The sequence below is a fragment of the Lathyrus oleraceus genome, chromosome 3, assembly GCF_024323335.1.
Source record: "Lathyrus oleraceus cultivar Zhongwan6 chromosome 3, CAAS_Psat_ZW6_1.0, whole genome shotgun sequence".
Taxonomy (NCBI): domain Eukaryota; kingdom Viridiplantae; phylum Streptophyta; class Magnoliopsida; order Fabales; family Fabaceae; genus Lathyrus; species Lathyrus oleraceus.
The window spans coordinates 519,012,820-519,025,036 of record NC_066581.1 but is presented as its reverse complement, the minus strand read 5'-3'; the positions used below and the strand labels follow the sequence as shown (position 1 = coordinate 519,025,036).

At 36.0% G+C, this 12,217-nt stretch overlaps 3 protein-coding genes across 8 annotated transcripts; 2 read left to right on the top strand and 1 right to left on the bottom strand.

Moving 5' to 3' along the window:
- The first annotated feature begins 2,036 nt into the window (after positions 1-2,036).
- On the top strand, positions 2,037-5,289 carry LOC127128583 (pentatricopeptide repeat-containing protein At2g26790, mitochondrial). Of its 6 annotated transcripts, none has more exons than XM_051057940.1 (4): positions 2,037-4,322; positions 4,424-4,534; positions 4,640-4,813; positions 4,925-5,289. In XM_051057940.1, the coding sequence occupies exon 1, from the start codon at positions 2,167-2,169 to the stop codon at positions 4,249-4,251; it is 2,085 nt and encodes a 694-aa protein (XP_050913897.1). In that variant the 5' UTR covers positions 2,037-2,166; the 3' UTR covers positions 4,252-4,322; positions 4,424-4,534; positions 4,640-4,813; positions 4,925-5,289. The 6 variants fall into 6 exon arrangements, with proteins under 6 accessions (XP_050913897.1, XP_050913893.1, XP_050913896.1 ...); XM_051057936.1 differs by having other exon boundaries at positions 4,424-4,543; XM_051057939.1 differs by having other exon boundaries at positions 4,405-4,543.
- Positions 5,290-5,980: 691 nt separating this feature from the next.
- Positions 5,981-8,976, top strand: LOC127128580 (pentatricopeptide repeat-containing protein At2g26790, mitochondrial). The gene has a single exon (XM_051057933.1). It carries the CDS (start codon positions 6,167-6,169, stop codon positions 8,498-8,500), a length of 2,334 nt encoding a protein of 777 aa, XP_050913890.1. The 5' UTR covers positions 5,981-6,166; the 3' UTR covers positions 8,501-8,976.
- A 129-nt stretch (positions 8,977-9,105) lies between these two features.
- Positions 9,106-11,203, bottom strand: LOC127128582 (transmembrane emp24 domain-containing protein p24delta9). Its single transcript, XM_051057934.1, has 4 exons — positions 10,791-11,203; positions 10,408-10,617; positions 9,532-9,608; positions 9,106-9,433 (listed from the first exon to the last, which is right to left on the bottom strand). The coding sequence occupies exons 1-4, from the start codon at positions 10,995-10,997 to the stop codon at positions 9,289-9,291; spliced, it is 639 nt and encodes a 212-aa protein (XP_050913891.1). The 5' UTR covers positions 10,998-11,203; the 3' UTR covers positions 9,106-9,288.
- Between the last annotated feature and the right edge of the window lie 1,014 nt (positions 11,204-12,217).

The following is a 12,217-nucleotide window of genomic DNA, read 5'->3' as shown; positions in this document are numbered from 1 at the left end:
CAAGATTGTTATCCGTTCCAGAATAACGAAGTTAATGATGATAATGACTTCGTCCATTTTGAACTCATGACCGAATCTAAACCCGATAAAATGGAGGAGACTTTGAGTGATCCAAAATCGATTTGTGCTATGAATGAGGAGCTGTAATCGATTGAGAAGAACAAGACTTGAGAGCTAGTTGATTTTCCCCAATGGAAAAAACCTATAGGTTTGAAATGGATGTACAAAGCCAAAGCAAATCCCAAACGAGAGGTTGCGAAGCACAACACTAGATTGGTGGCTAAGAGGTTTTTGCACAAGGAGGGAATATACTTTGAGGAAGTATTCACACAAGTAGAAATGATTAACACCAACCAATTGGTTGTTGGGATTGTAAACAACAACAACTGATCCATTTATTAAACAAACGTTGAATCCGCATTTTTGAACGGATCGTTCGAAGATGAGGTATATGTGGAGCAACCCCTGGTTTCGTTGTGAAAAAACAGGAATCAAAGTTATATAGATTGGAGAAGGCTTTGTACGGATTGAAATAAGCTCCAAAGGCTTGAAATAAGAGGATAAATGGTTTCTTAGAAGAGATAGGCTTCAACAAATGTGTATCAGACTATGGTGTGTATGTGAAAAAGGATGCAAATAAAGGTGTGATAATTCTCTATTTTTACGTGGATAATTTGCTGATTACAGGCAGCGATGAAAGCTACATTTTTGAGTTCAAGACTGAGCTTATGAAGGAATTTAAGATGAGCGGCCTTGGCCAAATGACATACATCATTGACATTGAGTTTTACAAGTTCAAGAAGGGACTGCTCATGCACCAAAGAAGGCATGTTCTTGAAAATTTGAAGAACTTTGAAATGAAACATAGTAACGTTGCCATTACTCCTGCTGAACCATGGTTGCACCTGTCAAAGAATGAGCAGGAGCAAGATGTTAATCCAACTGAGTATCAGAGACTAGTTGATTGGATCTTTATGGTACTTGTGTAATACGAGAGCGGATTTGGCTTTTAGTGTCAGAATTGTGAGCAGATTCATAGAGAGACCGAAGATGTATCACTTGGCAACACTCAAGAGGATCCTAAGATAAATCAAAGGTTATATTGGCTGCGGAATTTTGTTTCCTACAACGAAAAAAGACAGAAAGTGAAATTCACTCCGATATACCGATTCTAACTGGTGCGAAGATAAAGATGACAAAATTCACAGATGGATACATCTTTATGTTCAGAGAAACGCCAATCTCATGGTGATAGAAGAAGGAGTTGACAGTGACAATGTCTTCTTGTGAGACCGGGTATATTGCAGCTTCTTTGTGTGCGTGTCAAACCGTATGGTTGACGAATCTATTGAAGAAATTGTGCAGTGAAGAGGATGAGGTTGTAACGCTAATAGTTTTTATTATTGATTTTGTTAATAATAAATTAGTAGTAATTAGTTATTATTTTTATTTTTATTATTATTTTCTTCTTTAGTTGTGAATTGAATCTATAATCGTTAACTTCTCTAATTTTTATCTGAACTCATAATTTTTAATTCTTTTAATCATTAATTTAATTTATTTGAAAATCAAATTAATTCTTACTCTACCATTATTATTAAATGGTTTTATTTAAATAAAACACAATTTAATGAATAAATCATTTAGTATTAAAACTAAAGTGTTTAGTTTTTAATTATTGTCAAACTCTAATTGTTTTAAGTAAATTCTTCTTCTTATGATAATGATTTAAACAAGAACAAAATTCTTTATAAATTCAAATCGTGTCTTTCAAATTAAATATTTTTATACAACTATCAAGTAAGGTAACATTATAAAAATAATCTCTATTTTTAATTTTCATTAAATTTTTTTTATTTTAAGACAAAATTGAATTTCATAATTTTTCTCAATAATTATAATACATTCGCCAAAAATATCCACAACAAGAAAAAAATAGTAAATTTATGATATTAACTATAGTAAATATATACAATAATTAATTTATATATAAAAAAAATACAACAATTAACGTAAATTAGTGTTTGAAATGAAAACAAAAGGATAATCGAAATTGTTTGTTACATTCAAACCTCGCCGTCAGCCTCCGCCGCAACCCCACCGGAGCCTCAACTCATCTTCCGCCGCAACTCCACCGCACGCATTCACCTTCACCACTACTATGGTATGTTGTTTCGTCTCTTGAATTTCCCTTCCATCATTCTGTTCAAAAAACCATTCTCCATAACCATAACCAAAACCAAAACCATTCACTTCACCAAATTCACCTTTTCTTCCTCTGCTCTTGCACTCTCAAATTTCTCAGATACCCATTTCACAAAACCCTCAAAAATCTCATCTTTTCACCCAAACACCTTCCAAGTCCTCCAAAAACTATACCTTTATCAAAACAACCCTTCTCTTGCACTCTCTTACTTCACTCACCTCAACCACCTTGGTTTCTCTCACAATATTCAAACCTATGCTTCTTTCATTAGAATACTATGTTATTGGAATTGCATTAGAAAGTTGGATTCTTTGTTTATTGATATCATTGCTCATTCCAAACAAGACCCATCATTTAAAATCAATGACTTGTTTGATTCTTTGTTTGAAGGTGTTGATGTGAATCATGATCATTACTTGCTTAGAGCTTTTGATGGGTTTGTTAAAGCTTGTGTTAGTGTTAATATGTTTGATGAAGCTATTGATTTCTTGTTACAAACTAGGAAGAATGTTGTGATTTTGCCAAATATACGTTCTTTTAACTTTCTTATTAACCGTTTGGTTATACATGATAGAGTCGATACGGCGTTGTTTTTAGTCGAAAGATTCAAGAGTTTTGGTTTGATATCCAACTGTTACAGCTACGCTATTATCATCAAAGCGCGATGTAAGAAGGGTGATTTGGAAAACGCGATTGGTGTGTTTGACGAAATGAAGGAAGCTGGGGTGAATCCTGATTCGTATTGTTATGTAGCTTTGATTGAGGGAATGTGTAACAATCACAGGTCTGATTTGGGATATGAGATGCTCCGACAGTTCAGAATGACGAATGTTGTTGTTGATGTTTATGTATATACTGCGATTATTCGCGGGTTTTGTAATGAAATGAAATTAGATTTAGCCGAGAGTGTGTTTTTGGAGATGGAAAAGGAAGGGCTTGTTCCTGATGTGTATATTTATTCTGCGTTGATCCATGGTTATTGTAAGATCCGTAATTTGGATAAAGCTTTAGCGATACATGATAGCATGATTTCGAAAGGTATAGAGACAAATTGTGTTGTTATTAGTTGCATCCTCCATTGCTTGGATGAGATGGGAGAGGCTTCGGAAGTGGTAGCTAGATTTGAAAAACTCAAGCAATCGGGTGTGTTTCTTGACGGGGTAGCTTACAATATTGTATTTGATGCTTTGTGTAAATTGGGTAAGGTGGACGATGCAATAAAAATGCGGGAAGATATTATCGATTTAGATATCAAACACTACACAACACTTATCAATGGGTATTGTCTTCAGGGTAAACCCGTCGAAGCCCTAAGTTTATTTAAAGAAATGGAGGAAAAGGATTTGAAAACCGACGTCGTTACTTATAATGTACTAGTTTCTGGGTTGTTTAAAAACGGCCGTGCTTGTGAGGCGATTGATCTTTTGGAATATATGGATAGTAAAAGTGTGAAGCCGAACTCTCTTACGCACAAAGCGATCATTGAAGGTTTGTGTTCGGTTGGCAAGATTGAAGAAGCCGAGGCATATTTTAACGGTTTAAAAGATAAAAGTGTTGAAACATACTCCGCTATGGTTAATGGATATTGTGAAGCCGACCTTATTGAGAAATCATATGAACTTAACAAAGCTGTTATGTTGCTAGACGCAATGTTGAAGATGAACACAAAGCCTAGCAAAGTAACGTGTTCTAAAATATTTACTGCGTTGTGTTACACGGAGAATATGAAATGTGCTCGCTCTTTGTTTAATTCGTTCGTCGAGAGAGGATTTACACCCGATGTTGTAATTTACACTGTTATGATTCATAGTTATTGTAAGATGAATTGCTTGCAAGAGGCCTATGAGCTCTTTCAGGATATGAAGATAAGAGGGATCAAACCTGACGTCATTGCATACACAGTTATACTCGACGGTTTGCTGAATGGGGGGCACGCGAAGATAGCAGTGGAGTTGTATAACGAAATGTGTTTCGACGGACTGACACCTGGCACAACTTTAAAACGTTGTATTCAAAAAGCTATAAAGATGCAATTTCATCGGTAGCTAGTCGTTTTTACTGCTAGTGCTTGGATTTGTCCCATGTTTGAAAGTCTATCGGATTGATATACCTAAAGGTGAAGCATAACCGCATCACGCGCTTTTGACTATTTTTCTTAGACTTTTAATTGAAACTTGTTTAATTTTTTCATTAGAAAGATTGTTCTTGTTTTTACAGACCGGAAAGAGCTATCTGTGGACGGGCTGACTGGAAGGGCAGAATAAAGTGTCTTCGAGTGCAACTGGTGGGACGTCGGCTCTCAGTGGCGGTTCTATGATAGGGACTTGGGTATATAAGGTGTTCAAGTCCTACATTGAGTAGTATGGAATGCTCGGTTATTCGTCTCGTAGGAGCGCAACATGATACTAATCTCCTGTTTCTTTCTCTTCGCAGCATATCTACGGCATTGTTATTTGTTTGATGCATGTACACGTGTATTACGCCTCAGCGAATATTGTTGCAGATATGTCGTTAACAGTAAAATCAGAGGATGAGTGACCGTGAAGCTTACGATGATCGGGAAACATATTCACGAAGTTATATTCGCTATTTGAATAAAACTCTTAGGTAAGCTAACTTTTAATTGAATTTACCTTCCCTCCCTTTTTCTTAACACATCAAAACAAGTTCATTGCTTCATATTTTTATTGCTTCATATTTGTTTCATTTTTATTGCAGTTCTGGTGTAAGAGTAGAAGAACCAGGGAATGAGAAAAATCAATCTGGCTATGGAATGCAATTGTGAAGTGGTGATTGACGCTGAATTTGATAGGGAGGACCACAGATCGATCTCCCGCAACTATGATTGGGAGGAGGTTGGAACTACTTGATGATAGAACTGACTCTCGAACTAGATTAGTCGGTTCAGTGGACCGGATACTGATGGTGAAAACTAAAAAAAAATAATGTCATCTTGATATTGAGAAAACAATCCAAATGAAACCGGCGTGATATGACTTTTTGTTTCAAAGTCGAACCAAACCGCAAACACTTCTATTATTAACAACCATTATTATTGTTACAAAGATACTATTTTACTTTAACTTTTCTTGTTATGAAGATGTTCAATACTACAATTGTTTGAAGAGGGGCAACAGACAAACATTCCAAAATTACATAAAAGTTTTAGAATATCCTATGGTATAATCAATCATTTTTCATTTCTAATTCTAAAATCAATTTGGAAAATTTTTCAATTGACTCAATTCAAAACATTCTTCCAAAGCACATAAGCGAACGAGAAACATCAAAAGATGCACATTTTATATTGTTATATTGATACGCTTCAGAAGGATCGTTTCGGTCAATAAATAAGACATTGGAAAAAATTAATATTGCCGAAATAAAATCGAATCAAATCAAACAAATGTGATTTAGATTGGTTCAATTAGTTTGGTATATAAAATATAAATTGTAAATCGAACCGAACTTTACAATTTTGTTAAAAATGACTCAAACATATTTCAATCAAATACGAATTTATATGATTTTTGATTTAGTTTGGTTCAGTTAGCGATTTTCTAGTAGGTCATTTCATTTTTAAAGACTCCTAATCACTGCTCCTTTAGGTCATATAGTTATCAGCAGTCAAATTCTGAAAAGGAGAGACAGAGGGAAAAATGACTCAAACATATTTAATTAATGCAAATTAACTGATTTTATGTTTAAACCCAAATCCATATCCAAAACCATATTTAAAAAACTGGATTTATAGCAAGATTAAAATGGTTTAAACCGATCCATTTAGATGAATTTGGATTATATGGTTTTCACAACCAGTTATAATATTTGATTTTCGCCATTTTCTAGAAACCACACGCCGTGTGCTGCCGCATTCGGTTTTTTCAGGTAGCCGTCAGCCACCGCCGCCACTTCACCGGAGCACCAACAAAGCAGCCCCTCATCCGTCACACCACTGGTATGTTGCATCGTCTTTTCAATTTCCCTTCTCCCATTCGTTTTTCCCTCTTCAAAAAACCATTCTCCACAGCACTTTCACTCTCTTCCTCACATACCCATTTCACAAAACCCTCAAAAATCTCATCTTTTCACCCAAACACCTCCCAAGTCCTCCAAAAATTCAACCTTTATCAAAACAACCCTTCTCTTGCACTCTCTTACTTCACTCACCTCAACCAAAACGGTTTCTCTCACAACATTCAAACCTATGCTTCCTTCATAAGAATTCTATGTTATTGGAATTTGAATAGAAAGTTGGATTCTTTGTTCATTGATATCATTGCTCATTCCAAACAAAACCCATTATTTCAAATTCATAATTTGTTTGAATCACTCTTTGAAAATGTTGATGTTGAGAATAAAAATCATTACTTGTTTAGAGCTTTTCACGTGTTTGTTAAAGCTTGTGTTTCTCTTAACATGTTTGATGAAGCTATTGATTTCTTGTTTCACTTTCAAATTAAGAAGTTTAGGGTTCTTCCAAGTGTATTTAGTTTTAACTTTCTTATCAACCGTTTGGTTATGTGTAATGAAGTTTATATGGCTTTAGGGGTTTATAGTGAAATCAAGAGGCTTGGTTTGTGTCCTAACCATCATACTTATGCTATTATCATTAAGGGGTTGTGTAAGAAAGGCGATGATTTGATTCACGCGTCTCGTGTTTTTGATGAAATGGTGGAGGCCGGGGTGACTCCGAATTCGTATTGTTACGCGGCTTTTATTGAGGGGTTGTGTAACAATCGGATGTCTGATTTGGGATATGAGGTGCTTCAAGAACGCAGAAAGAGTAATGCTCCTATAGAGGCTTATGCGTATGCTGCGGTTATTCGTGGGTTTTGTAATGAAATGAAGTTAGATAAAGCCGAGAGTGTGTTTTTCGATATGGAATGGCAGGGACTTGTTCCTGATTTTCATGTTTATTCTTTGTTGATCCGTGAATACTGTAAGATCGGTGATTTGCAGAAAGCGGAAGTTTTATACGACGACATGATTTCAAAGGGTATAAAGACAAATTGTGTGATTGCTAGTTGTATTCTTCATTGCATGAGTGGGTTGGGTATGGATTCGAGAGTTGTAGATAGATTTAAAGAGTTAAAGCATTCGGGTGTGTTTCTTGACGGGGTCGCTTACAATATCGTATTTGATTCTTTGTGTAAATTGGGTAAGGTGGACGATGCGGTAGGTATGCTGGAGGAGTTGAAATCTATGCGTATCGATTTAGATATCAAACACTACACGACCTTTATTAATGGTTATTGTCTTCAAGGTAAACCCGATGTAGCGTGTAGTATTTTCAAAGAAATGGAAGAAAACGGATTTAAAGCCGATGTTGTTGCTTATAATGTTCTAGCCGCCGGTTTGTTTAGAAATCGTCATGCTTGTGAGGCGATCGAGCTTTTGAATTGTATGGATAATCAAGGTGTGGAGCCGAACAATACTACGCATAAGATTATCATTGAAGGTTTGTGTTCAGCAGGCAAGGTTGAAGAAGCCGAGGCATATTTTAACGTTCTGAAAGTTAAAAGCGTCGAAATCTATTCTTCCATGGTTAATGGTTATTGTGAAGCCGGTCTTATTGAAAAATCATGCGAACTTTTCTGCGAGATTTCAAACGAAAGAGATATTTCAGAAGAAAGTTGCGGTTTTAAGAAACTTAGCAAAGTAATGTATTCTAAAGTATTAGCTGCGTTGTGCCGGGAAGGGAATATAGAACATGCTCGCTCGTTGTTTGATTTTTTCCTCGAGAGAGGATTTACGCCCGACGTTGTAACTTACACAATTATGATAAAAAGTTATTGTAGATTGAATTGCTTGCAAGAGGCTCATGATCTCTTCTGGGATATGAAGAGCAGAGGGATAAAACCGGATGTAATCACCTACACGGTTTTACTCGACGGGAAGTTCAAACAAGTGAATTTAAAAAGGTGTTTCTCTGCTCAACACAAAAAAGGAAGCGATGCAACGTACGGTGTTTCGACTATCTTGACAGACATGGAGCAAACGAAAGTAAGTCCGGATGTGGTTACTTACACTGTTTTGATTGACGGATATGTAAAAGTCGATAACTTTCAAGAAGCGATTAGATTCTTCAATGAAATTATTGAGATGAGACTAGAACCGGATAATGTAACTTACACTGCTCTACTTTCTGGCTTGTTAAACCGCGGGCACACGGAGAAAGCTGCTATATTGTATAATGAAATGTCTTCCAAGGGAATGAAGCCGCCATTGCCTATAATCTCGAAGTTAAAACGTCAAGTTATAAAAGCTAGAAAGGTGCAATTTCGAAAGTAGTTAGTCGGTTTTGACTGTTGGTGCTTGGAGTTATACCAACAAGTTTGAAATTCTATCTGGTTGATACCTAAAAGTGCAGAAGCATCAAGAGAGGAATGCTACTAGCAATGTTGTCAATCGCGGGGAAATATCGGTTTGTTCAAATTCCACTATGCTATAGCGCCACTATTTGACAACACTGGCTATGCAATTCAAAGAATCTACAGAGATAAAAAAAGCTATAGCGCCACTATTTTTTCAGTGTGCAGTTCTGGTGTAAGAGTAGAAGAACCGGTTAACAAACGAGTTCTTCTTCGGTGAACGAGGAAAATCAATCATCTGGCTATGCAATTCAAAGAATCTACAGAGATAAAAAAGCTAGAAGCAATCAATGAGTCTGTAATGTTTGATCACGATGTTGCTCGGTATGTAATATCTTGGTTTTTTTTCAGTTGAGAAAATAGTCCAAATCAAATCGAATGATATTTTGCTACTAAGATATGATTTTTTGTTTCGAAGTCGATCTAAATTCAGACCAGAGATCAAAATCGTTACTATGTTCGATATAATGGTTACTTTTTATTCAATAATAACTTAACCAGAGATCAAAATGGGCAACTTTCACATACAAAAAATACATTAAAATTATATAATATCGTAATTTACATCAAAATGTTGATACAATCTAAAATTGTTGGTATATGATACAAGAAAAATACAATCTAAATAATTTTGATACATTATGAACAGTCTGTCATTTGAATTTGAGAAGCAAGCTAACGAAACCGGCAAAACTCGTGTGAAGCATCTTAGAGGAGCTTCCTCCTCTCAAAGAATGTCTTCAAATGCCATAGTTGCAAACCAGCAACAGACAAGCAAACCATGATTGAAAGGAAAATGAATGCAAACATCTTATTATCAGTCGTTCTGTTAAGATGTTGCATCTCTTCCTCCCTAAATCAATATCATAGAGAAAAGAACATCAAAATTCAGCAAAAAACTTTCATTAGAATGAGTAATATCGTACTACACATAAGTCATAACATTTATACCTTCCACGAAGATAAAACATCTCGTCGTGGATGAATGTGACAGTGTCATGCAGCCTCTGTAACTCGTATTCCATTACCTAAGATGGAAAAAACACCACTTTAGAAAACACAAAGGATCAAATCAATATAAACCAGAAATCCCTATAACAAAGGTAAAAAAATATTGGTTTGAACTTTTAGAATTTCGGAAACAAACTTTCAAGCATTAGACATGTTACAAAAACAATGACAGAATGCAATGACAGTTTAGAAAATGGCAGACACAAATCACCTTTAGGTCTCATTTAATGGCTAGGATAAGAGAGACATCATAGTATAAACTATCTCATCATGTCTCAATTCAATGTTTGATAAACCACCATAACATGATAAGTTTAGCATGTCATTTTATCCTATCAGTTCCTATATCACAGAGATAAAACTGTGGCGAATTCCTAAGCCACCAAAATCCTCTTCTAGTGATACCAACCGTCAGAGCCGTCTCAAGTTTTTGAAGATTCTATGTAAGTTAGTCGCGGTTTAACCATGACAAAACAAATATAAGCCTTATAAACTATGATTTAACCGTGAAAAATATTTTGTGAGGCCTAATTTAATCATAGTTTAACTGTAAAAATTTTGGCCTCTACGCGATAGCTTATTTTGTACGCCCTCAAAGACAACCCTCCCAACCATACACGCCGGTTTAGAAAATGGCAGACACAAATCACTTTGAGGTCTAATTTAACCACAGTTTAACGGTAAATGTTTTTGGCGCCTACGCGGTATCCTGCCTTGTACGTCCTCAAAGACGGTTCTGCCAACCATAAAGACGGCTCTGCCAACCATACGCATCTGCAGATTAAAAGATTAAAATACTACACTACATAAACTTACTTCAATATGATCTTTTTTCGCAATCTTATACCAGCCCCTCTCAGCCACACCAGCTCTCCACTCAAAATCAATTGTCACCGTTATCGGCGGTTTGCGTTCCGGCACCGAAAAACAAGCTGTGTAGGCACCAGCTTCAGCTGTTGTAAATGCAAAATTACCAGAAGCCACAGTATTCCCAAAGTGGAAATTGTTCCCATAAGGCGAACGGACCTGAAAACCAACCGCATTACACAAACCCAACATAAAAAATGACATTTTTCGGGGTTAATTCATACTATAACAACAATAATCAATAGAAAAACATAGAAAGTTTCCAAATTTCAATATCAAAATGCATCCAATAAAAATGAGGATTATGATATTTCAATATTTCATAAGCATACCCTGACAGTTATCTTGTGAGAATCAGGAATTGGATGACCCTCACCGGGATTAAGGACGGAATAGTTACCGACGGTCATGGCGTTGCCCTTGATATCCTCACTGATGCATTTGGGGTCACCTGATTGAAGGCTAAACCGCATTGAATTGACAGAGGTAAACAAGAATGCAAGGATAATAGGAACGAGAAGAAGAATGGAATTGAACATTGTGATAGTGGAATGTTGTGAATTTGGGAGAATTGGGAATTGGAAGGGTAAAGAAAGGAGATATTTTTAGGGTTTTCATGGGAACGAAGAAATGTAGTGTTAACGGTTAACCGCCATGAATAGGATATTTCTTTAACTATTTTTGGCTTAGCAAATGTAGCAATGGATATTTTTTAGATTTCATTGGTGAAAGATCTAATTAAACCCTCGCCCTAGGTATCATCATAATTTTTCTATTTATAAATATTTACAAATGGATATATGTCAAATTAAAGATTAAATTTGACATTATATGATAACCAGAATAAGAATATTACATTCAACAAAAATATGAGAAAGTCGTTGAAGGATTATTCATGTGGGTGTTGATTTTGTCTAAGCTTAGTCCTCTCAAGTATGCCTACCACAAATCTCCGTCATATTTTTGGTGTGGTCATTCTGAACCTCAAATACCCCTTGATTAGTTGGTCTAGGTGGTTTTTCAAGAGCGTTTGATGTTACGATAGAGTATGACACCCTATAGAACCATATCATATAGCTGTATGCATAGACCTACTGTGTATGAGCTAGTAATATAGTATACTCCTCTGGTATCAAGTGACTCTCGATATTGTCAAGTATCGAATCGAGATCTTTGCGACGAAAGGTGGGAGGAACGTGAAGGTGAGAAAAATATACACAAGAGGGGGGGGGGGGGGGGGGGGGGGTTGAATTGCGTATAGGGAAATTTACTTCTTTTTCTTAAACCAGTCCAGAACCTGAGATGTCAAACTCAGATTCTGATCCAAGTAAGAGTCTGAATCAGATCAGAGTTTGACTTTAAAGTTTGTTGTACAACGAAATATAAATGCAAAAGTGAATAAAGAGACACACAATATATCATGGTTCCTCTCAAACCGAGAGTAGTACAATCTCATCGCAACACAAGAGATTTTCACTATAATCAATCAGATTATATTTTGCTCAATCAAACTAGAAAAAAACTTTTGCTCAAACCCTCAAGCAAAAGACTTCATTGCCTGAACAATCTGTTCAGGACTTCCTGCTCAATCCCACAGAAAAAGACTTCATGCTCAATCAAACCCTGATAGAGACTTTTTACTCTGCCCTCAAGCATGAGACTTCAATGCTCAATCTATCCAGAAAGAGACTTCTTTCTCTGTCCTCAAGCATGAGACTTCAATGCTCAATCTATCCAAAAAAGAGACTTCTTGCTCTGC